We start from the raw sequence: 25,759 nt of genomic DNA on the forward strand, positions 1-25,759 counted from the left end.
CAGAGACCATCTCGGACTTGGTGAAAACTCTTCCTGGGTCCTAATGCCCACGCAGTTTAAGATCAGCCCAACTCTCCTCCCTCCCTGCGGCCACTATTACCAGCACAGCCAGATCCTGGGAGATAATCTGCGCGCCTCTGTTCTGAGACACACATCAGAGAGCATAAAGGAGTGCGACAATGAAGGGTTCGCATGTCAGTGAGCCACCCTGCCCACTCGCTTGGATGGAGAGCAGAAGGAAGGGGCACAGTCCAGACGTGCTGGAAAGAAAGAATCAGGCTCCTATTTTTATGAAGTAGTTTATGTCAAAATCAACATGCCCTGCAAACATTGACTAAGACCTTTTCACATCAAGTTCTTTATACAGTAAAGAGCTGCCATTAGCCTTTATGCCCAAGAGGCTGTAAGCTCCAGAAGACGGAGACATCTATCTAGTCACTCGGGTATTGCCCATGCAGAGCCCAATGCCGGTCCTATCCTAGATGCTCAAGTAATATGTTACAAATGAGTGAATCATAGCAGTTAGCTGACTGTGCGACCCGGGGAAGCCAGGTAACGGCTTTGAGCCTCGACTTCTCATCTATAAAAATAAGGATAATGTTGTGGGTTGAATTGTGTCCCCTAAAAAAGATGTTCGAGTCCTATTCCCTGGTACCTGTGAATGTGACCTTACGTGGAAATAAGATCAGCAAATTAAGGTGAGGTTAGGATTAGGGTGAGTCCTAATCCGGTATGGCTCGTGTCCTTATAAGAAAGTCATGTGAAGACACAGGAGCACACAGACCCACGAGAAGAATGCCAAGTGATGACGGGGGCAGACATTGGAGAGACGTGTCTACAAGCCAAGGAATCGTCAGCAACTGCCAGAAGTTGGGAGAGGTGAGGCAGGAGACCCCCTCCTGCAGACACCTTAATTTTGGACTTCATGTGGCAGCATAAATTTGTGCTTAATAAAGACACTCAGTTGGGGTCATTTGTTCCAGTAGCCTTAGGAAGCAAATATCAACCAGGCTAGTATCTTGATGGGTATCAGGAAAATCAATGAGTTAATATGGGAAAAGAACTTAGAAGAGGGTCTGACACATAGTAAGTGCCAGTAATAAAAAATATTATTACGATCATCATCATGGCTACTGCTATTGAGGAAATTCCAGTTCCTCAAGGGGGGAGAAGAACCTTGACTGACTTCATGCAATCCTAGAGGTGTTCATCATCCTCTGAGAATATTCACCCCTGTAATAAATTATCCTCCTTTTATAAGTGAGAAAGCAAAGCTCACCACTCAATAAAATGAACTCTCCAAGAGCCAAAGATTTTCAAGGTTCAAAAAGATCCTCCAAAGTGCAAAACTTATCACCATTCTTGCCCATAAGTACCAAAAAAAAAAGTTGTAGCCAAGTTACTCTCCAAGCTCCCTTGCTATTAAACATAAAAATAACTTCACCGCAAAGTGTACAATTTATGCAAAATGCCATCAGTGCAAATGTGACAGGTACAAGGAGACGCCCAATGTTGCTAATTGTTCGCCGGGCTTACGCTCAGACAATGACTCGGCTAAATGCTGTATTGGGTTTCATCGATTCCATTTACCTCGCCCCTGCAGTAATTCCCTGACAGGTTTACAGTTATCGAGAGTCCCGGCAAGCCTGGGTGTGTGCACTCGGGTCACTGTGGAGGGCTGGGAGAGGGGAACAGGAATGGGTCATCTTAAAATGAAACAGCCGCGTCAAAGGTGTTCAAGCCCTGGGTACAATATGATAGCTCCATTAAAGCCCACTTGGAGTTTCTCTTGACTTTGATGATCTCTTTCTTCCTCTCAGAAGTTCATCATTTTCCCTGACCTCAAGTCAACCTCACAAAATCAGACCAGTTACTTGTTTGGGTTTGTGTTGAAGTGTTTGTTGTGTTCTTATTGGTTTGGGAATTTTGATGTTTTTTCCTGCTTTTGTTTTCGATTGGTCTTCTTAGTCAGGGAAGACTGACGTGAAGTGAGCCAGTCACGCTCATGTCTCCCAGAGGGATCTGGAACTAGGAGTGTCTTTCCCCAGTGACCACTTGTTCCACTGCGCCCTGCCACCCTGTCGTGGCACTTGCTCTTGTAAGCCGGAAGTGCCCGCCTGTGCCGTGGGTTTTGTTGTGTGGTTTTCTTCAGGCTCTGTGTACTAGTCTTCCTTCCTGGCATCTTTCTTTCCATTGTGAGCTAGTTGAGTGAAAAGGCTTCATTTCAGCATCAGCAACCGGCATCCTTCAATGAAGTTCATTGTTCACTATTATAAGAGAATAGGAGCTTAAATTTAATTCTTTTTTATTCTCACATCAATGAATTTAATGCACTTTAAGTTTCTGGGAAATGTGAGTAATATTCATGCAAACAATGACAGAAATTGGTGAGATTAGAAAGAAGCAGTTCTAGGGCTTTCCAACCCCACTAAGAGAGAAATCATTTAAAAGAACTCTTGGGAAGCGGATGTGCCTCAGGCAACTGGTCTACTGCCTACTACATGGGAGGTTGCTGTTTCTGATCCCAGTGCTTCCTAAAGAAAACAACAAGATGACACAACAAGAGACATGGGGAGGAAAAACATAATGAGAGACCCAATAAAGCCAGGGAGCGGAGGTGGCTCAAGCAATTAGGCACCTCCCTCTCACATCAGAGGTCCTGGGTTCAGCTCCTGGTGCCTCCTAAAGAAAACAAAGAAGACGAACAGACTCAGCAAGTGAAAAACAACAGGGGATTGGGGAGAAATAAATAAATATTTTTTAAAATAAAAGAACTCTCAAAATTGTGTTCTTAGATTAGCATACCTGAATTCCACCCTGTATTTAGCACAGTCTTTTCTAGGGGTTATAATTAATAAACCAGCATTTAAAGACCAGCTAATGAGGCAGAAATGAAGCCTAAACTTAGCCAAATCCCTGGGACCTTTTCCAGCTCCCAAGGACCACCTGGGATTCATCTCAGTTCTCTGATTCTGCATTTCAAATCAGCCACTCAAAGATACTATTTGCTGTCAGCAAGTCCCCTGATTTATTTAATCCTTCCCAAAATACATCTTGAAATTCTCGCAATTTAACCCCTATTTGTCATGACGGCAGCTCCTCTGCAAAGATTAAATCACCCTCTGGCATTGTCAGGTGTTTGCCCAGGACTCTGTGACTACGCTGGTGGCCCAGAAAAGTGAGACCAAACCTCTGTGGCTGTTGCTTTATCGTCCAACAAATCATCAATAAGTGTTTTCAAATAATACTTACAATCGCCATTCCACGTCTCCAAAAATAAGAATACCTGAGCACACTGCAAGCATATGATATGTGGAGACTTGATATATTTCTCTATTTCTCATTTTAAGAATGACATTACTAATTCAACCTACATGTACACACTGCTGTTTTATAGATAAAGTGATACAATAGGGGGAAACATGGTTCAAATGGAATGAGGTAAGAAAAGAAGAAATAGAAAAGAAAGAGAAAAGAAAGATAAAGACTCTTCTCGTATCTACTTTCAAAAGAGGTTGTGGCAATCAGATCTAATGTACCCTGGTTTTATCTTCTAATATGCAAATTAGTAAGCTAGTGGATTGAAAGTCACCATGGTTTGCAGGGCAGAAGTCCTATGAAAGAGAGGTCACCCAAAATAGCGGTAAAAAATGCACAAAACCCCATAATAAAAATCAGAAGGAAAAAAATTCAGAAGAGATTGGAGAATGTGCTGAAAACCATTCTTAAAGTTTACAACCCCTTTTTGCAATCCCATCCTTCCCCTACTTTCGGGTCAGTTTTGAACAATATAGAACTGCACTCACTGGAAGTCAGTGGACTTTTTTTAAGCTTTTTCTTTTGAGATCACTGTAAGTTAGCATGCAGTTGTAAGACATAATACAGGAAAAACCCCACGTACCTCTACGTGGTTCCCCCAGTGGGGAAACTAGAGCGGCTTCCCCAGCCAGCACGTGGACAAGGATACGGCCACGGCCACGGTCAGAACGTTTCCCATCACCACAGGCGTCCTCAGCTGCCTTTTTACAACCCATCTGCTTCCCTCCCACCCTCTCTCTATCCTTAATCCCCGGTAACCACTAATCTTTTCTCCATTTCTATAATTTTACCATTTCAAGAATGTTGTATACTGTGTGTTTGCAGTTTATAGTGACATAATGGACATAAGCTTTAGGGATGGGCTTTGTTTGCTCAGCAAAATTCTGTAGAGATTCAGAGATATAAGTATCAGTTACTGTTCCTTTCAATTGATGAGTTGTATTCCATGGCATGGCTGTACCATGGTTAACAGTACATGGTTAGATTTTAACATAATGGTTAAAAGCATGTTTATCCATTCAGCCATTTAATGACATCTAGTTATTTCCAGTTTGGGGCTAATAAGAATAAAGCTGCTATAAGCATTCATGCACAGGTTTCCATGTGAATTTAAGTCTTCATTTCTCTAAGATAAATACCCAGGAGTGCAATTTCTGGGTCATATGGTAGTTGCATGTTTAGGTTTTAAAGAAATTGCCAAACTGTGTTCCAGAGTGGCTGGACCACTTTACATTCCCACCAGTAGTGTACTGATGATTCATTTTCTCCCCATCCTCAGCCCAATTTGGTGTTGACAATTAGTTTTTAGCCAATACCAGAGATTCAATTTAGGAAGCTGGCAGCATGACGTTCTAATTTAGTATATCTTGTTATTTTAACATTACCTGAAGACTTCAAAAAATGTTTTAATGTCAGCACCTTTTGTGAAAAACTCCACCATTTAAAAGCTGTGCACTTTAGACAAATTATTTAACATCTCTGAACCTCAATTTCTTTATATGTAAAACCTACTCCCTCCAAATTAAGAACTTCACAAAAAGGATATAAGAATTATATTAAAGAAATAATGCATCTAAATAGGTAGGAAATAATAGGTGTTCATTAAATGCTAATTCCCTTCTGCCTTATCACACTCCACTTGCTCCTACATACTCTAATACATAGACACACTTTCTTAACCCATGTCCAGCGACAGCTGGAGCCATCACTGTTTAATTTTATAACACTGCTTCCCTTCAGTCCAGATGAATCTGAAAATTGTTTTTAAAAACTCAGTTAATGCCGGATTGTATACTTTAAAATGGTTAAAATGGTGAGTGTCGTTATGTGAATTTTGCCTCAATTAATTTTTTAAAAAGAAACTCAAGATGACAGAACAGGAACAGCATGATCTTGCTTCCAGAAAACAAGTTTAGGCCCCGCTCTACCAACCACCAGCACACAAACTTGGGCAATTACTTCACATCTCCTGTCAAAGCCACTGATGTTTCAGTTCTTCCATCTTTTGTGGAGTTTTTCGGTTTTTGTTTTTATTTATTTCTCTTCCATCCCCCCCACCAGCTTGTCTACTCTCTGTGTCCATTTGCTGTGTGTTCTTCTGTGTCCACTTGCATTCCTTTCAGTGGCACCGGGAATCTGTGTCTCCTTTTTTGTTGCGTCATCCTGCTGCATCAGCTCTCCAAGTGTGCAGCGCTATTCCTGGGTAGGCTGTGTTTTTTTCACATGGAGCTGCTCTCCTGCAGGGCACACTCTTTGCACGTGGGGCTCCCCTACAAGGGGAACACTCTGTGTGGCACAGCACTCCTTGCGTGCATCAGCACTGTGCATGGGCCAGTCTCACCACACGGGTCAGGAGGCCCTGGGTTTGAACGCTGGACCTCCTATGTGATAGGCAGATGCTCTATCAGTTGAGCCAAATTCGCTTCCCTCTTCCATCTTTTGAATGGACAGAATCAGACCTGCTTTACCTGCCTCACAGAGATGCTGAGTTCAAATGAAAGAAAGACATCAAAGTGACATGTGAGCAATAAAGAACTTTACAGCACACCTGTGTGGAAATTCAGTTAGACAAGTTATAGAAAACAAAGTCCAACACACCTCAGTGTTTTATGCATTCCACCAAAGAACATCGACTTAGAGAAACAAGAACTGCAATGACTTCTGAGTGGAGGACAGTGGTACCCCCCAATGACTGGGATACAGGAAGGCTATGTTAGAAATTCCCTTTATATTTATTTTTATATAAGCAACCAAAAATGAGTTTACTTAGTGAATGGTGGTGATCATAGCATAGGTAATTAATATCACTGAATTGGACACATGAGAGTGGTTAAAACAGGAAAATTTGTCTTGCATAGACGATACCACAATAATTTTTTTAAATAGGTTTACTAATATTTAATGTTCCAATGGCAGTAACACCCTCTCTTGGTGGAATGTCAAGAGTTATTTGGGGCACATGAGGTATCCTGACAGAAGCAGGGAGAGCTTGACTACAGAGGGTCCCTCATGAGCTAAGAGCTTCGCACATGCCAAGATATATTCCAGTTTATCTGGCTCAGTTAGGTGAAAGCAGATTATATAATCCAATTTTAACTGAACTAATGCTTACCAAGGGTTTTAAATAATTGCTGCAAAGAACCTTGGATTGAAGACAGTTCAAAGAATAGAGGAATAAAAAAGTCAAGATGAAACTGGTAGGACTCTCATAGAGTCAGAATGTAGAAGTAAGTTACCAGGGGATGGGGTGGGGATAGGGAAAGGCAAGTGAAGGCTGGAAATGTCCATGGTTCCTATGTGGAATGATGGAAATGTTTTGGTAATGGATGGTGGTGATGGTAGCGCAGCATTGTGAACTAAATGAGCAGCACTGAAACACCTATATCTGAGTGTGATTTAAAAGGGAAATGCGAGATTGTATATATGGTAACAGAATTTAAAATATTTAAAACATCCATGGAACTACACTACACAAACAGTGAGCTCGAAGCCAAACCATGGACTTTAGTTAACAGTATAATTATAAAAATACATTACCGTCAATTGTAGCAAGTGTTCCACCTCAAATCACATTGCTAATAATAAGGTGATATATGGGAATCCTGTAATTTATGCATGATTGTTCTGTGAACCCACAACTTCTCTAATAAAGAAAAAAAAAGTGTAACGGCAGAACTGACAGTGCTCCTTCAAGTAGCAAGAGCTTTGTCAGCCACCCACAAAGTAGAAACATGGACAAAATGAATCAGAGGTTATATCAACCAAAATATTTGTAAACGCCCAAGACTGTTTGAAATATGGCTTTCTATCCACTACCAATGATGCTGAACCTCACCTAAAATATCTAAACCTACCGTTCCATTCCTCGTTATTATTATTTAGCTTATATTTGTCATGACATGTCAATAAAGTAGTGCACATATAATTTGCAAATAAATGTACTTAGAGTTCAAAAATGTTGTACCACTGGTGCCCACTGAAAAAGGGTACTCTTATTTCTTTAAAATGTCATTTTTCCCAGGTTAGCGCTTTTAGACCACAATGCACAGGACAGAGATGGCATAAAGCTGGATTTCCACTTGCGGGCTGGCCAGCTGCTATCACTAGGACCATCGCCCACCCCCAGATAGTTCTAGAGCCTCAAAGATAGGTGGAAGCCCTTGCCTTTACCCTGTGTCAACTCAGAGGGTTGGAAGCTACTGCAGGCTTGTCACACAAAACAAAATGAGGTCCACAGGCTGTCAGTATCCCCGCGTTTAGTGGCTCTCAGGAAGGTAGCTGTGGCATGCCTCTGTAATGTTTTGAAGCTACGCCGAAGAAAATAGAATAGCTAACATTCTATTAATTATGCACTTAGTATGTGCCAGCGCCTCTGTTAAGACACTCATGTGAATCACCTCACTAAACGGTCATCATGACACTGTGACAGAGTCTACGATTATCAACCACCTTTTACAGATGTGGCAACTGAAGGAGAAAAAGTTTGGATAATTTTCCAGTTGTTACACTGATGACAAATGTTGCAGCCAAGATTCAAAACTGTATCTCTGATTTCAAAGACCCTGATCTCAAGACCTATGCTATGCTACTTCACACTCATAATAATAGCTTTACATGATATCGTGACTAACATTTCCTTAAAACATACTCGAAGTTAACTTTTAGAAGCTGCTGCATTCTCTATGTGATCATACCAAATAACATTGATTGTACACGTTGGATAAATTGTATGTTTTATTAATGTGTCAATAAAATGATTTGTTTTAAATAATAATAATAATTAATTAATTACCTCCTTTAAAATAAAGTTGCTGCCCTCCACACATGATATTTTCATCATGGGATTAAATAAGTTCCAGAACACATCAATGATTTCATTTTAAAAAAACATCAGAAGTAAATTACAATTGTATTTACAGGAATTATGTTTACAAACATATTTTGAAAAATCCACCTCACTAAATCCTTTTTGACATGAAGGAAGGCATAAGTAATAGACAACATGTATAGCGCTTACTGTCTACTCAGATATTTGAGGCTGTAAGTACTAAATCTAGCATCCAAGGCAAAGAGAAAAATTAGTAAACCAGATATTCCCAAATATTCAGATAGTTAACAACAAAAAGGAAAAACACAGGGACAGTTGAGCGGATTTTTTAATTGTTAATGTACCTATTTTCATATTATGTGGTATTAAGGTACATGAGGAAGGAGAGAAAAGCCTAATGAGTTGCAGCAACTCTGTTCTGTGAGTTTTCAGTTAAATACAGCAAGTGGAAGGAGGAAAAAAAGAAATGGCAATTTTAACCCAGAAATGCTTTTGAGGGCAATTTTCTTTATTGATTCTGTTTTCTTGGCTGTACAAGTTGTGAACTCTTGATTTTATCTTCCCAGATGTCCACATTTTAAATACCTAAGTCATGATTTTTAAAACACTACAATTTACAAAGCACAGTCCACAACACACAGACAGACTTAAAGGCCACTTTGTTATCATGACTATTTTATCTTTGATAAACCATCATATTTCTCTTTATAAACACTTTATTAAATAGCACTCTATCTGAAAAAGAAAAATTCAGCATTCAAACAACTCAGTTCAGCAGTCTAATAAAACATATAAATTTTGTAATAAAGTAAAAATAGTCATCCGATTAGATTTTGTAATTTTATTACTGACATCATCTTTACTTGAATAGCACAAGATACATAAACCTAACAATGTTTGGAAGAAGAGAAAGAATTACTAGGGATGTAAGGAGGCAGTCTCCTGCTTTATTTATCCCAAATTAATATCAGTTAATATTGCCTTGTTTCTTCTCAAAAAAGGCTTTTCTCACTTTTTCTCAGCAACTCAGTTTGTGGAAAACATTTCATGGATATATTTTATTATTCCAGTTTAATTCAATTTGATAAAGTCCAATGCTTTTGACATCAATTGCTAAACCGTACACTTTTTTAAAAAGAACAATGGCATTGTGAATTAAAGGTCCTTGTATTTTGACCTAATTATTTAAAATCACAGTAACTAATATTTTCCTATATGCAAGAATTTGCATGTACTTCCTTGATTGGGCTTCTTCGTGAAGTGAAATATCAATTTTAAAAATAACTAAATTGAAGTTAAAAAAAAAAAACTATTTGGCTATGTAGATCCAACCCCCACTTTCCTGATTTTAGACAAAGAGAGCCAGATCTTGCCTATGAAAGCTTTTTCAGATTTTGTGTTTCTGCTTTCCTTCTTTCTTAGTTTTTGCAGACTTCTTTAAGCCATCACTTTATAACTGCAGTTAGAGAAAACTCACTTATTTGCTCTATTTTCACATTTTAACAAAATTTTATTTAGATGGACCACAAGCAATCTCATAGAAAAAAAAAGAAACATTGTCTGGTAGCTTCTGCAGAGGGTAGGCAGTCTACCCAGCGTATTGTCTGTTTGTCACCCAGCACAAATAGGGAATCCTATTACCTACAAAAGTATTAGGAAAGTGCTCCCAGCTGAAAGCATTCATCCAATTCCCATTGTTGTTTGGAAGTTTAAAATACTAAGAGCAGTATTGTTCCAGGAGCTACTGTTTAAAACAATGCAAGGCCTGTTCAGAGTGAAAAATCAGCACTTGAAAATCTGCGTTGATTTAAAAAATAATAACTGTGCATCCAAAAAAGAATTTCTAGAGAGGCATTTATATGACAGACATGTGTTTTTAATTTTAATAACATCGGCTTATCTAAATGAATATGTAGAACCCAACGGTTGCTCTGTATGTTGTATTTTTGGATATTATTCTATTTTAATAAGCTTGCAAAGTTTTAATGAACAATGATGTAGAAAATTTATCTGTCAGTAGAAAGTTGCTGTCATAATGGACATTTCAAAATGCTGTGTTGAGAAAAATTCTGTTAAAAATTAAAAATTAGGGAGCGGATGTAGCTCTGTGATGGAGCATCTGCTCGGCATGTATGAGGCCCTGGGTTCAATCCCTGGTGCCTCCTAAAAAATAAAAAATTAAAAACTTGAAAACTGCTCTAATTTTTTTAAAATTAATGTAGCCATATCCTTATGGGCTAATGTCAAATAAAAAGTAATCATGCTCCTTCTGCAATTGTATTTGTTGGCATTTACATGAAAATACTAATGCTTTAAGATTATATTCATAGTAGTTCACTTAACGTGGGATTAACATCAAAATCTTCATAATTATCTCAGATCACCATTTGAAAGTGGTGTGGTGAAACATGCTAATGGTAAAGACACTCTAGCAGTTTTAATACTAAACAGATTAACACACATGAAAGTAATATTGTGACTTATGCACTGAATAATATGCAGACCAATTCTGGGGGTAAAGAGAGAATTCTTATGAAATGATACCCTTTCTAAGTACTGCTTCCTATTCCTTGAAATTCTGAAGTAACCAGTTACTTCAGAAAATTCTACAAGAAATACACATGGGTGTGCATGACTATGGACTTGAAATCATATTCTGTGGTTTTGCCATTGCACAATTCAACGAAACTATGATTTCTAAGGTTCACTTTAAAGTTGAGGACCAAAATATGACAACAGGAGGGTGTTCCAGAATAGTGAAGCTGCAGTCCTGCTGGGATTATAAACAATCATTTCTAAAGGGAGAGAGCGCTTATTGGCCATAATGGTCATGGTTTTATTTTATAACCTCCAGCAAACAAAATAGGTCCATAACTTACACATGTTCAAAGGATAAAGAAGCATATTTTAATATTTCTCCACCTCAACATTCCCACCTCCTTCAGAAGTCCACATAAGAAAAAAATGAATAGTCACTGCGAAATTAATAAGAATTATTAAAATAATGACCCAAGTCATGCCCCTCTTTCTTGAATCCTTGTGAAAAGTTGACTTCACATCCAAGACCTAATCATTTAATAATCCTTGTTACATATGGCTGTATGTGTCAGTGTGGGGTGCGAATCCTTGGAAACTAAATTGAATGTAATAAATGCAGGTGCCTGGCTGCAGGGACCAGTGAATGTGTATTAAAAGACAGTCTCTGTGTAACCTCAGCTGTGCCTGCAAAGTGTGGGGAGGGGGTCAGGGATTTACATCAGGTTGTCTCCACTCCAGCAAAGAGAATCCATAAAAAGAGATTGATTATCATATTTTCTTTTTGAAATGTAGTATTTGTTTTTTACTTTAAAAGCGCTCCTCGGCACTGAGCAGAGTAAATATTACAATTTTGCTAAGCAGCAGCCAAGATTTAATTGTCTGTGAAATATAAGGCTTGAGACCTGGCTTGAGTTAGCTACTGTTGCGCTGGTCCCCACGAGGACGTGCGCGGGGACGCGACGCACCAGGGCGGCTCTGCCCGGGAGAGGGGCCCCGCAGGGGAGAAGGTGGGCTGGGGGCAGCCTCGGGCCTGGCGAAGCCCGTGCCAAGGGCCGGACGCTGTGTTTTCGTGAATTAAAGTGAGTGTACAAAAGGGCAAACAGGAATAAGCACGTGAGGAAACGACAGCAAGTCACACTAGAAGGGGACACCCAGTGACTGCTGACAAAGACCGAAAGTAAAAACAAACCGACCAACAGACGTAGCCGGAATAGAGGAGAGGGGAGAGAGGAGAGGGAAGGGGCGCTGGGAAGGACGGGGCGCTGCGCTGCGTTTGAGCTGCGCGCTTTGCTCATCTACCCCGGGCTCAGCCTGACGCCCTCGGGGCGCGTCTCGCCGGCACTGCCCTGCGCGCCCCGGGCCCCGGCGCCCCTCCCCGTCACCTCCCCCTCCGGCCCCTTCTCCCCGCAGCGGCTTCGCGGGCCGCCGCCTTCGCCCGCTGAGGGTGCCGAGGCGACAGCGGGCGACCGCAGCGGGGCCCCGGCGGCAGCGCAGCCCCCGGCCCGCCCGCGATTGCAAAGCAAACAAGGCTGGAGCCCCGCGCCGGCCTCCAGCCGCCGCCACCGAGGTCCTGGCCGCGCGGCTGTCTGTGCCGCTCTGTTTAAAGGCGCTTGATTGAGGAAACGCGGAAAATAGCGGCGAGGGTTTCCCTAATGAGGAACCCTCATTAGGGAAAGCGGCGGCCTGCGCCCGGCCCCCGGGGGCGCGAGGGGGGTCGGCTGGGGGCGGTTAACCCCTTCCTGCCCGCCTCGGGCGAAGAGGCCCCAGGGGATGAGCTGGGGGTCACCCCGCCCCCGAGCCGTGACCCCCGGCGGCCTGACCCGAGAAGGGGGTGGGGATCCAACGGAGAATGTAACCAGGATGGCAGGGGCGCCCCAGCAGCCACCCAGGGGTGGGGGGCCGGCGGCCTAGATCTCGGGTGGCGCGGCCTCGCCCCCTGCGCCCAGCACGCCTGGGCAGGGCCCCGCATGTCCCTTGCCCGCGTCCGCCGTCGTGCGGGGCCTGAAAAGCTCCGGATCCCTGCGGAGCAGCCTGTTCGCGCAGCCGGTGGGGACGTGGGCACCGAGGCTGGGCGGTGCCCTCCGAAGTGAATGGGTGGGTGGCGGCGCGGAGAGGGCACCCTGGTCTAGCTGGCACCTATCGCTGCCGGGGTGAGTCTTCCGGAGGCTGGAACAGAGAAGGAAAGAAACCGCAGAGGTAGCAAGAGCAATTCCGTGAAAACGTATTGCGCGCAGCCTGTGTGCCCCGCGTCCCGAGCTTCCGTGCGCCGTGACGCTCCCTTAAGCTTTCCTGCACAACCCCGAGGTCGATGTCACTATCCCCATTGCTGAGAAGGGGAAACAAAGGCCTAGCGAGATGGAGAGTGCGCCCGGCGTCCCACGGCCAGGCCGCGCGTGTGCGGGAGTCTGTCCCGCCCCGCTCTTATTCCCGAGCTCAGACTGCTGGGAGGGGGTCCCCGAGGCGAACTGGCGGAGGCTGGTCTCCAGGGCTTGGCTGACGCGGACCCGGGCGAGCGCCAGGGATCTGGAGCAGGTTCTGCCAAAGGCTCGGGAGTGAAGCTCTGCTCCCTGGTGGACGGCTCTCGGGCTCTTCCACCCGCTCTTACAGCTTTCAAAACAAGGAAACTGCAACCCGATTGCAATAGAATTCACCAGATTTCTCTAAGTCATCCCTTTTACGCAGGCTGCTTAGCAGCCTACGGTGCGAGGCATTGATGGGAGCTTCGAGGAGCCCAAAGTTAGAGGAGTTGGAAGATGTGTGCTCAGAGATCTATGAGAGGGAATGTGAGCCGTGCATGAGGGAGGGGCTCAGAAGAGAAGCAAGAGGGGAAGCAACACCGGGAAAGGCTTCTTGGAGGACTGGAGCTGGGCCTTGAGGAACCAAACATGCCTGGGTTTTCTGAGATGGGAGAGAGAGGAGTTGTTGGAGAACCAAGTTGGCCAGTCAAGGAGTGCCAGACTCACAGGGTGGGACAATGTGGGCGTCACACTTTTGCCACCTGCTGCCATCTTCTGGCTGCCACTCTCACTTGGAGAGCTGGGAGCCAAGGCTCCTGTGGCTCCTAGGATTGAAAGTCTAGGATGTGGGGGTGACACCAATGTCTGCATGTTGGCCCCTCCTGGGCTCAAACTTGGGCCAGAGGGACCGGTGAGGGCAGGACAGGCATTGGGGAGATGCCCACTAGAGCTCATACCTCCTAGAGCCACACATTCTCCTGCTTATCCCAGCAGGATCTAGTCAGAGATGTACCTTGGCCAATCTGAAGTTTATCTCTCTTGGAATCACAGGCAGATGTAGACTCCGAAAGCGAAGACCCCCGGGGAAGAGAGGGAATGGGGTTGGGAGGAAGACTGGTTTCAGCTGTACTTTCCAGAAGAATGAACTGCGCCTTCTGTCAGCAAAACAAAAAAGCATCAGTCACACCAATTTAGTGAAGTTTCCAAATGTGTTCTGAATGGAATTCTGATCTTTTTTTTTTTTTAATGCAACCAATTCCTTCGTTTGAAGTTGGATGCTTTGCAAACAGAAAGCAATTCCATTTTTTGTTCCTCGGTTGGGCCTGTGTTAATTTTAGTGGGCACTCACACAAGTATTAAAAAGAAAACCATTCTCCTCTGTAAAGTGGAACAAAGTAGCGCCTCTCCAATCATGGTGCAGATATATAATCTGTAACAACAAATTAGCCTCCCAGTGCTGCGCATTTCCAGCAAGCATCCTGCCTTCTCTGTTTATATTATAACTTTTCTGCCTGCAATTATTTTTATTTTAATTTTCTGTCACTTTAACAGAAACCAGAGCCTTTTCTTTTAATGTTTTGTACACAACATGTTCATTTTGATAAGATGTTCTTTCCTATCCTCTTTTAGCTTGCCTTCCCTTGTTTAGAGTTCTCTATCAGGAGTTTCTAATATTTCTCCCTCTCCTTTTTTTAAAAGAACTTGTCCCTGTCTTGCTTTATTTGTTTGTGTGAAATTTAGTTTGAAAGGAGATCAGAGAGAGCAGGAGGGGTTTGTAATAAGAGAATGACCGAATGACCCAAAGGCTGATTATCTATCATTAACTGGAGACTCGGTGTACCCAAATTACCAAGGAGACCTCAGTCTGCCAGATCCTTACCAGGCAGGAGAGGCGAGCATGGAATGCACACACTGAAACAGCCTCGTGGCATTGCAACTGGGGACACTGTTCACACCAAATTTTCTTAAGGAGGTTTCCTTCAAAATTCTACTCTAGCTCAGTGGGCAAGTTTATGGGATTCTGTCAGGCTACACACAGGTAGAAATCTCTGCCAAAAGACTAACTGTAACATTTCTGTAACAAACTCTTTTGTGTTGTTTCATTGGGAGCAAAATTGCAGTTAATTGTCTAAGCTCCAGAGAATATTGAGAAATCAAGCCAAGCTGCTTTTGATCTGCTCGTGCTGCTAAACCCAAGCCTTGTAAAAATCGAGGTTTTCCATTAATATTGACAATAAAAGTGTTTCTTTTTGTTAACCTGAAACCTAACCATCCTGGCACAAGTCCCTTTTCTAGAAGCAAGAGTCCTAAGAGAACGTAGAAAAGGTTTGGAAGAAACTGCCAGACCTAAAGAAATACGTCTGCATGAGTTTGCAAAGGAAGCTGCAGAACATGACTTCCCAGGAATGTGAGCAACCCTGCAGTTATAACTAGGAATCATCTGCCGGGGCCCGACTCAGAAGAAAACTTTGCCTCACATAAATGCTCCTCCAAATAATGCTCTACATTTCAAGTTGTCATTTTTCTTTCCTATTGTACTTGGGAACCCAGACTGCAATCTAGTTGAAGCCTATTACTTACTGTTCCAAGGAGTGTATATGCAGACTCACAATTACTTCCCCAGCTTGGATGTTACATGATTTCCTCCTGCCTTGGAAAAAATCTTGCTAGTAGGTGGGTAATTTGCTAGAAACCAGAGTGTAGATGAGGATTTCACATAAATCCTGTGGGATGTATTTTCCTGTGCCACGTTTGCTCTGAATTCTACCAATATTTTTCTACAAAGTAGCAAAGATCGGATTTACAGTACCTCGTAGGCCCATTGTAACAGTGCTGGCACCACCACCCACATATACATCATGTTGCCTCTTGCTGCCTCTTGCGAGGCCCTTTCACCTGGAATTATCTGGAATTATCTTCAGTCTAAAAAAGCGTTTTAGTTTTTATAGTCAGACTTGAATGTCTCTCAAAGTATCTCGTGCTCCATTATCAATGAAAGCCTTCCAGAGCAGCAGCATATCTACCATCCACTGGCTAATCTGGGGATCTGGCCATTGGTTATTTGGGGGAGGGGCATGTAAATGCCTGTAAATCTGGATATTAAGATCTTTCCTGAAAAACTTAAAGATGAACCGGTGTCTCATTCTTCCTCTCTAGTCTCAGGTTCAGTGACACCAAAAACCTTGTCCTGACAAACATTGCTGAAGGGCAAATTGGGGCAGGAGGAGGAAGGGAGAGAGAGAGAAACTAAACGGATGGGGAGAAATGCACAGGCACCAAGCGAGCCCTGATTTTCTCCACTGACTTAAATCTTAAGTGTTTCCTAATCAAAAGTGGACCCGAGGATTCATAAGCAACAGCCCCTCCCACGGTCATCGTGCAGCCAGACCCGTCATCACCCATTTCCCAGAGCCCTACCGACCTGCTGTGGATGGGGAAAGATGAGGGAGGGCAACCACTCACCAAATACCCTGCCCCGGCCCCGCACTCCAGAAAGAAATGGCTCAAGAGAAATAAAAACCCCCTAAGAGCCAAGGGCAGCTTTTCCTGCCCTTCATTTTCAAAACAGGCATAAATGTCCAATCAAACTTGATTCTCCTTTACGGATGTGTACTTTGGGCAGCACCACATTTTTTGGAGCCACTGTCGCCTGCCATGTCCACAGACAAACTATTTCCCAGAAGGAAAACAAGAAAGGGAAGGACTACAAAACCCCAGTCTGAGGGCGACCCTTACCACCAACTCAGATGATATGCCTGTCCTGAACGCACTCCGGGTTCTAGGACTAAGCGGCTAACAAGTGACTCACTCCCACCCAGCACTACAGGAGCGTACAGCCACCTGGGGGGTGGAGGAGGCACCATCCTTGGCACCCGTGGGACTGGCTTTACATCTTCAGAGCAGCCCTGACTTCCTGTCGTCTTTTAGGTTTGATGCTCTTTCCGGGGTTCTCAGCACTTTCTGGGATTTACCTTCTACAAGAGCACTGTGACTATTTAAAAGAATACTCAGAGTCATTCTGCCATGTTGGTTAGGAAAACAAGGTAAAATGAGATTTGAAAAACGATGGAGGGAATTGAGCGGTCATTCCGGCAAACATGAAATGTGTGTTTATGGCCCTCCGGCCTGGTTCTTCTCAGGTCCAGTTTATTTTGAGTTCTCATGAGCAAAACACAAGATACACACTGCCCTTGCTTTTGAAATAATAAATACCTCGAAGAGATCTGTATTTTCCCTAAAAACAGACCGAAGTTTTAAAAAAATATATTCAGGTTAAACCAAATTGATTTTCAAAGTAATATCTCACAAGACCCAAAGGTTTGTCCGGGAGTCCGCGGCCTCTCGCGTGTTCTCGGACTGTTTTCCAGGGAAAAACGGTGGGAGGGGAGAGAAGACGCCGAGAGACATGGCGGAGAAGTAAATGTTTGCACGGGTCTCTGCGTGGCTGGAGGCAGGCGTAATGCGCGGCCGCGTTGGGCTACATCAGCTGCAACCAAGACCACAAACGTTCCCCCAAGCGCGGCTTGCCCTCCTGGCGAGGCGGCCCGGCCCGGGCGAAGGCTGGCTGTGGCTTGGCCAGGGCCTCGGAGCGCGGGTGCCGGCTGCCGGCTCCGGCTCGGGCTCTTCCCGCAAGCACCTGGCCAGCACCCTGGCCTTTCCCTGGGCCTCTTGAAGACTCTGAGCCTGTGCTCCTCGGGAAACAGCACCTAAGGACACGCTAAGGCATGCCAGCGGGGGGGAGCCCCAGGCTGACACCTAAGCAAGAGGCTGCAGCACCCTCCTTCCTGTCTCCCTCACACCGGCAGCTCCACCACCACCACCTCCCAGGAGATGCAGGCCACCTAAATCGAGGGCAAACCCTAGACGGCAACTTGGCCTCACTACCTTCCAGAGCGGTAGGCTGCCCCAGAGCCCTGGGATATCAGGGAGGCAAAATGCCATAGAGGACCCTAAAAGGATAAACTGCGCGCATTTAGGGTACACTTAGGGTGGGACTCATCTGGTCAAGGCCAGTCTGACCTCTCTACAGTGGCTGACACCACTAGAGCTGCCGGATTTGTCCCCCCTCTCCAAGCTGCCTAGAGGCCCTTCCCGGAGGCTGTAGCCTCTAAGTGTGGGTTTCTGAGATACCTGAAACCAAGGACCCTTGAACTGCAGTAATTAACAGATAATGACGCAGGCAGTGAGAACTGATGTTCAGGTTAGCCTCGTTTATGACTTTTTGCTGTGCCATGTTGTCCATTTCTTTTATCACTTGCCATGCTCTCTGGACGTAGGACTTGATTGGCCCTTTTTATATTATTATTATTTCAATTAAAAGAACACAAGAAGCGCTGTTGGTGGCAAGTTCTGACGTCTGCTCCGCTGAGGCCACTGTCCTCCTTGCACGCTGAGCACCCAACCACCAACCCTGCCCGCAGCCTCATCCCTTCCTCCTTCCTTCAGACCCAAAAGTCGGACGAGGGTTGAAAGCAGCGCACCAATTACTTTCCCTGAATTTTTACCTGTTCCCAGCTCAGGTGCAACCAACCTCTGACTTTGTCTACCTGCTTCAGAAGCCCAGGCACGTTTCTATAAACAGACTTCTTACTGGCTCAAATGTCAAAGGATTGAACTCGCATATTTACACATCCAGAGGGTGCCTTGCCGGTGAAGCTGTAAACAGATCCCCACCGCACTACCTGTGTTCTTTCCTGGAAGACCCACGTCTTAGGAAGGCTCTCCTTGGGCTCAGACCTGCAGATTCACGCAACTGCAGGGCGCTGTTTTGTTCCAAACCCGGGCACTCCCCACCTAGGGTCTCTGCCTTGGGACGCTCTGCGTCCGGGGAAAGTGGCCTTTTGCTGAGGGGATGGAATGGTCCCAGCACCCCCTCCCTGCCTGGGTTTTTACAGCCCCGGGAGTGCCCTCCCGCCTTCCACAGCGGAAGGAAAATCTAAAATCCATTTCTCAGGGCTGCCACCCTCCGAGGCCTCGCGGAGGACGGCGGGCGAGGCCGGGCCCTGAGTGCCCAGGCCCGCCACGGTTAGGGGCGCCCGCCCCGCGTATTCGCGCTGCCCTCGTCTTACACCCGCGGACCCGGCACGGGCGAGGGCGTGGGGAGTGGGGGGGGGGGGGGGGTGATGATAGAACTGTCCTATTCTCCGCGAACCTTTCAGGGTGAGGAAGCCGGCGCGCCCTTGGGGGCCCGGGGCCGGCTTCTGCCTGCCTCCAAAGGGCGATGCCCAAAATGGAGCCCGGGTCCCGCCCGGGCCAACCTCGCCTGCCCAGCGGCGAGCCCCAGAGGCGGCCCGAACGCCGCTCTCCCCGGCCACCCCGGCCCGGCTCCTCTGCCCTCTGCCCTCGACTCCCTCTAATTTACGGCCTGGGGGCTCCTGCTGACCCCCTTTTCCCGACCCAACTCCAGTGGGCCGAACCCCCCGTGGCCACCATTCCCGCCGCGCGTCTGGCGGCCCAGCCCTGAAGGTGGTTTCGGCTCCTGCCCCTGACCCCCGCGCCGCCCGCCCTGCAGCCGCTTGAGCCTTCCAAAGATGCTCGGGCCACGCGGGCGCCACGGCCCCCGGCCGCCCCGCGGCGCGGCGACTTACAAGTGGAGATCCGTTTTCCCTTCTAATGCGTTCAAGATCGCCAAGGCGAGCAGTCTAAACATGCACGAGCCGTCTTCCCGGCCTGCCTCTTAAAGTGGCGTTTAATGGGTCCCCTCCGCTAACTAAACCTCCTTTCCACAGATGCCCGCTTTTATGGGGGAGGCAGGAATGCAGAGATATATTTATATGTTTGTTCATAAAAAGCTGGAAAATAAGCTCGGAACACGCCGTAAAAAATATTCAGTTACTTACCAAAAGGCTAGTGAAACCAGAGGAAGACCGATACCCGCCACACCACAGCTTCGGGCAAACGAGGTGCCCGCGCGCCTCTGCTCTTTGTTGGGGTCGGTGTCCCTGCAGAATAAGGAAATAACATTTACGGTGGGCTTGCTCGCTCGCCCCCGGGTCGCAGCCATCATCAGCTCCAAGGTCATCGGCTACCCTAGACGGCCCAGGGTACCGGGGGTAGATAAGGGAAGAGCCACGGAGACGGGCGCTTGCAGCCTGCGCCCAAGTGCACCCTGTGCGCGCCGCGCGCGGGGCTCGCCCGGCGAGGAGCGGGCGCAGCTTTCCAGGCGCCCCTCCGCGGGGGCGCTCGCGGCCCCCCGCGCAAAGCCGCACAAGGCTGCCCGCGGCCCTTCTCGGTTACCTACCAAACGCTTCGAAAAGGAACCTCCGAATCCCGTTACCAAACACACACACACACACACACACACACACACAACAGCTAGAAAAGAGAGGGGAAGGGTACTGTACCTTGTGTATGATCCTTCAATATTTGCGACTTGTGCAAAAATATTTTAATAGCGAAGCATCTGTTAAACACTTGCATTAACCTCTGGCTGATAAAAAAGTTTTTTTAACCCTGCCCCCCCCCCCCCCCCCGTTTTAATTATCTTATGGTTATGAAAGGGCAGCCAATCCTGAAAGAGGACCTCCGCAATTAGCCACGGGAACATCAAAAAGTTTTATTGCCGAGAGCCAGAGGCACCGCCCCCGCCGCCGCGCGATTGGCGTGTGGCGCCTCTGACGACATATATTAACCCGAGCTGCCCTAAAGATGTAGCTGTACATGGATATCTTGCTGCGAAAATCCGCCGGCTCCCCTCGCGGCCTCCAGCCCAGAAGAACTGCCGCCGCAGCCACCCGGGAGCCCCCTCTGCCGTCGCACAGACCCTTCCGAGAGCCCGAGCCGTGGTCGCCGCGCCCCGAGGCGCCTGCAGGGTCCAAACCCGTACCCCGAAAGGAGAGGATCTGAGGAAATGGATGTGCTGAGATCTCTCTGAAAACCCTCCGAGAGAGGCCGGGAGGAGCGAGGACGCGTTTACTCGCAGCTAAAATCACATCCAAGGACCAAAACAACAACCAAAAAAAAAAAAAAAAAAAATTCATTAAAGCAATAAGCGTTCCAGAACCCAGATCAGGCTGGTGGGGGAAGGGGAAGGGGCGGGAAGGGGAGGGTCGCCCGGAGGTAGCTTCGCAGTGAGCAGTCGACCCCGGCGCCTCCCCGCAGGGCCGGGCCTTCTCCTCCCGCCGCGGCCGGGACTCGCCGCGGGACTCCGGCTTCGCTTCGGCGCTGGGAGCCCTGCCGGGGCGCGGTGGCCCGCAAGCCCGAGAAGCCAGCGCCTCGCGGGAGCCCGGGCGCCTTTGCATGAGCACGAGAGGATTCTGCCTCCCCGCAGCAGCCCGCGAAGCAGGAGCCGGCGCCGGCAGCTGCGAGCCAAGGGGGAGCCGGCGACTGGGGGCGCACGGCGCGGGCACCGGCTCGCCGCCCCCCATGGGGAGCCGGCGGCCACAGCGCTGCTGAGGCGGGCCAGGCGCGGGGCCGGGGCCCGGGCTGCTGCAGCCCCCTCTGCGGCTGCCGGCTCGGCCCGGGCGCCCGGGGGCTGGGGGGTGGGGCAGGTCGCCGAGTGCCCGAGCGGGGGCCCGGGCCGAGGGCGCGGCGGGGCTGCGCGCGCGCTGGGGCACGCGGAGGGGTGCGGAGGGCGAGATGAGTCTGGTGGGGGGCTTCCCCCACCACCCCGTGGTGCACCATGAGGGCTACCCGTTCGCCGCCGCCGCCGCCGCTGCCGCCGCCGCCGCCGCCAGCCGCTGCAGCCACGAGGAGAACCCTTACTTCCACGGCTGGCTCATTGGCCACCCCGAGATGTCGCCCCCCGACTACAGCATGGCCCTGTCCTACAGCCCGGAGTACGCCAGCGGCGCCGCCGCCTTGGACCACTCCCATTACGGGGGGGTGCCGCCCGGCGCCGGGCCCCCGGGCCTGGGGGGGCCGCGCCCCGTGAAGCGCCGGGGCACCGCCAACCGCAAGGAGCGGCGCAGGACTCAGAGCATCAACAGCGCCTTCGCCGAGCTGCGGGAGTGCATCCCCAACGTGCCCGCAGACACCAAACTCTCCAAGATCAAGACGCTGCGCCTGGCCACCAGCTACATCGCCTACCTCATGGACCTCCTGGCCAAGGACGACCAGAACGGCGAGGCGGAGGCCTTCAAGGCGGAGATCAAGAAGACAGACGTGAAGGAGGAGAAGAGGAAGAAGGAGCTGGTCAGTACCCGGGGACGCGGCGGGGCAGGGTGGTTCGGGGGGCTCCCGGCTGGCCCCTCTCCCCCAGAGGGGAGCAGCCCGCCTTCCTTGGCCGCGGCGCGCGCCAAGGTGGTTTGCTCCGGGTTGTTGTAGGGATCGTTTCCTGCCTAAGCGGAGGAGATGGGGGGAGGGTGTCAGTGAGGAGGAGGAGGGTGAGAGGGCCGTTCTCTTGGGTAACATTCCCTCCGAGTCCTCGTTGCTTCCCCAGGCATTGAGGGCCGATGGCGCGATCGGTCTCTCGGTCACACTGGCTCAGACTCCTCACTCGGGCGGGTTAGAGCCTTCTTTTGGCTTTCGATCCCATCTTGCTTTCAGAGAGATCTAAAATAAGTCGCCCAGACGCGCTGCCTTCCGATTATTTCCCCGAGATGGCATTTGCCGCGCCTGAGAACGCGGCTGCCCCTGATTCTGAACCCTGAGAGAGTTTTGTGATTGTGTGCTTTACTGCGCTCGGAAGGCGTAATGGTAAACGTAAAATAAAACTTCTGACTTCAAAATGCAGCTCCAGTTTTTCTTTGGCAATGAGGTTAAAATGTAATTTCCCAGATGAGTAAAATGCACAGGTATTTCTAGTTTTATTTGCAATAGCCTGTACGTTTTAAGGCAAAAAAAAAAAAAAAAAAAAAGGAACTATTACTACGGTCGTTGTTACTGAGCCATTGAAAGTTTCCCCAGGTTCCTGCCAAGCCTCATGGCCCCAAAGGGCCTGGAAAATAATTCCATTTGTTGCATTTTGCTTTTGGAGGGCCTGCCATCCTTTTGGTGGCTGCATAGTCAAGGGACTTCCGATATGCCCCGGGATTTCAGAGGCCTGGGAGGCGAGGCCCTGCCGAGCCGGAGGCTGAGCGCCGCGGGCCGGGAGGCCCAGGCCCGGGCCTGAGGGGCCTTGGCCGGGTTTTACCCAGAGCGTAGATCTGGCCTTCGCGATTGAAAACAGAATCAGATCTGACGCCGGCCCTCGCTCCCGCCCCTACATCCTGAGTCAGAGAAACGGCCCCCAAGCTGCTGCGTAAACGACGGGAACACGGGCGGTTGTTTATAAACTCGCCGGGCCGGTAGTTGAGCTTTGCAGGCGCGAGGAGGCCGCGGGGTAGCTGGGGCCACGCAGACCTGGTTTCTCGGCGGAGGTGGGAGCTCGGAACCCTCCCCCCCCCTCATGCCCTCCTCCTCCTCTCCCCGGCGGCTCAGGCCGGGCCAGCGTTGGAGAGGCGTGCAATAAGGGCTCCTTCTTAATTTCTCTTTCCACTTTTCTCGCCCTCGCCTCCCCCCCCCTGCCCAGAATGAAATCTTGAAAAGCACAGTCAGCAGCAACGACAAGAAAACCAAAGGCCGGACGGGCTGGCCGCAGCACGTCTGGGCTCTGGAGCTCAAGCAGTGAGGAGGAGGAGGAGGAGGAGGAGGAGGCGCGAGCAACCCAGGGCCGAGGCGCCGGCTGCAGACCCGGACTCCGACCAGCCCTCCGCTCCCTGCGCAGAGGACTTCTTGCATTTGGAATCATTCGGTTTATTTATGTGCAATTTCCCTCCCCTCTCTCGTCCCCTCTAAGGCCGCCATTCCCCACCCCCTCCCCTCCCCAACAAAAAGTGGATATTTGAAGAAAAGCATTCCATATTTTAATATGAAGAGGACACTCCCGCGTGGTAAGGGACCCCGTCGTCTCGTAGATTCTGTGTGAATGTGCCCTCCTTGCTGTGTAGACACCAGCGTTGCCCGCTCCCCACCTGCCCAGCCCTTACCTGCTTAAGAGTGGACCATAGTGCGTATGTGAAGTGTCTCTTTAACACTTGGCCTTTTGGATATAAATATTCCTGGGAATTGTAAAGTTTTATTTCAAAGCAGAAAACGGGGCCGCTAACATTTCCATTGGGGTCGATATCTAGTGCTAACGTTTCATCTGTGGTCGTTCCCTCTTCGAGATGTTTCCAACAGCTTGTTTTGTGCACTTCTGTCCTCTAAAAAACAAGTGGAAGTTAATTAATATTGAAGGTGTAAACGTTGTAAGTATTCAATAAACCACTGTGTGTTTTTTTTACAAAAACCCCAATCTTTTAATGGTTGATACCTCAAAAGTTTTGACAACAAAGCTGTTATATTTGTTTCCGTAATATTTAAAATATTCAGAAGTAAACTAAATTATCATCACTGCCTCTAACTTTATTTGAAAGAGTCAGCGGTTTCACCCAATCATCACCGTGACCTTCCGTCCACTCAGGGCGAAGAGGTGCCCTTAAGGAAAAGTGTCCTCGGTGAAAAGCCGGCCAAAGGGCCTGGGGCTCTATCCGAGTCGTGTCTCTCCCTCCCTCCCCACCCGGGAGGACGCCGAGAGTCTCTGGCAGGAAGGGTCTAGGCTGGAGAGCGGCCTGGGCTCTGTGCTCGGAAGGTGGAAGGGAAGTCAAGCAGATGCCACTTGGTGGTGGCTTCGGTTTTTGTTGCGGGAATGCGCTTTCCAGTGGAGGAGGTGTGCGGAGGCTTCCAGGCATTGCTGCAGCCGCAGAAGCGAGTCCGGAGTGTTACCTTCAAAATAAAGGGCTTTCATCCAAGACGCAGGGAAAAGGAAAGAAGAAGAGGGAGGCTTTTGCTGGTAGTCTCCATCGCGGGGATTCGCGTCTGAGCAGGCTCAGGGGCTTGGGCATGGAGTGAGGCGAGACATGCCCACGAGGAGGGAGCCAGGAATTTTCACCTCGAGTAAGAAATCGAGAACCAGACCAGGGACTTAAAGGGCTGGGATGAGGGGACCTCGATTTACAGGGAGCCGCAGGGAACTCAGGATTGGCAGTGCAGGGTCTGGGCCAGAGCCGGGACCAGCTCAGCGCCCGAGTCGTGCTCCCGCTCGCTGCTCGCGCGCCCGCCCGCCGCCGGGGACCTCACCCCGGCGCCTTCACGTCCCGGGAGAGAAGCTCCTGCGTGCTCCTTTCCCCGGGGGGCTGGGCTCGAGCCCGGATTTCTGCTCGAGGAGCCAGAGGACGCGGCCGCCGGGGAGTGCAGGAGAGCCGCGCGGGTGCGGGGAAGAAAGGCGCGGTGTCCTGAGAGCGCTGGGTTGCGGGGACCCTGCGCGCGTAGAGGAATCTGGTGCCGGGGAGGCTGCCAGAGGATTTCCATCTTGGATGCTGTCCTCGGGCTGCTGTTCGCACCTCGGCGGCGGGCACAGGCCCGCCCCCGCCGTCCCCGGGGTTCCCACGCCTCTCCGCTGCCCCCTCCGAGTCTGCCGCCCGCACTGGGCCCCGCCAAGTCGGGCGGGGATGGAGGCGGGGGGGGGGGGGGGGGGGGAGAGGACTTCGCAAGTCCTCGGGGAGAGGGAAGCGCGGGGGGCTCTGCGGGCTCCTTCTGCGGGCGCCTGAAGACGCGAGGGCGAGGGGTTAGAACAACTCGACCAAAGCGATCTGAACTTTCTCCCCTCGGGTCAGCCGGCGCTGGGCCGAGCCGGGGGGCGCGGGGCTGTGTTTACAGACACTTGCCTTTGTTTATAGCACTGGGGGGGGGGGGGGGGGGGGGGGAGACGCGCCCTGATTTTCTGTTCCTCTCCGGATCCCTGTCGGTTTGACCGAGTGGCTCTCTCGCTCTCCTGCCTCCAGCCGCTCTCTGCGTCTTCACTTTCATTCCGTTTGCAGGAGGAAGGCGCCAGGCCCCGGGGGTGGAAGCAAGGTGTCTGCAGGGGGGGGGGTGTGGA

At 49.0% G+C, this 25,759-nt stretch overlaps 1 protein-coding gene and 1 long non-coding RNA gene across 3 annotated transcripts; one reads left to right on the plus strand and one right to left on the minus strand.

Moving 5' to 3' along the window:
* Window positions 1-8,034: 8,034 nt before the first annotated feature.
* Window positions 8,035-22,039, minus strand: LOC111766442 (uncharacterized). Of its 2 annotated transcripts, none has more exons than XR_002798494.3 (4): window positions 21,949-22,039; window positions 19,761-19,862; window positions 13,934-14,075; window positions 8,035-12,850 (listed from the first exon to the last, which is right to left on the minus strand). It is a non-coding gene; the product is annotated as an uncharacterized lncRNA (long non-coding RNA). The 2 variants fall into 2 exon arrangements; XR_009188130.2 differs by lacking the exon at window positions 21,949-22,039 and adding an exon at window positions 20,265-20,377.
* Window positions 20,551-24,234, plus strand: HAND2 (heart and neural crest derivatives expressed 2). Its single transcript, XM_004468054.5, has 2 exons — window positions 20,551-22,053; window positions 23,372-24,234. The coding sequence occupies exons 1-2, from the start codon at window positions 21,499-21,501 to the stop codon at window positions 23,468-23,470; spliced, it is 654 nt and encodes a 217-aa protein (XP_004468111.2). The 5' UTR covers window positions 20,551-21,498; the 3' UTR covers window positions 23,471-24,234.
* Window positions 24,235-25,759: the final 1,525 nt, after the last annotated feature.

This window comes from Dasypus novemcinctus, chromosome 1 (genome assembly GCF_030445035.2).
Source record: "Dasypus novemcinctus isolate mDasNov1 chromosome 1, mDasNov1.1.hap2, whole genome shotgun sequence".
Taxonomy (NCBI): Eukaryota; Metazoa; Chordata; class Mammalia; order Cingulata; family Dasypodidae; genus Dasypus; species Dasypus novemcinctus.

What these genes read in the sequence shown, in the direction of transcription:
- HAND2 (XM_004468054.5), top strand. Translation starts at nt 21,499, where the DNA reads ATGAGTCTGGTGGGGGGCTTCCCCCACCACCCCGTGGTGCACCATGAG. An exon ending in AGAAGAGGAAGAAGGAGCTG is followed by an intron (nt 22,054 to 23,371) that starts GTCAGTACCCGG and finishes CCCCCTGCCCAG; the next exon opens with AATGAAATCTTGAAAAGCAC.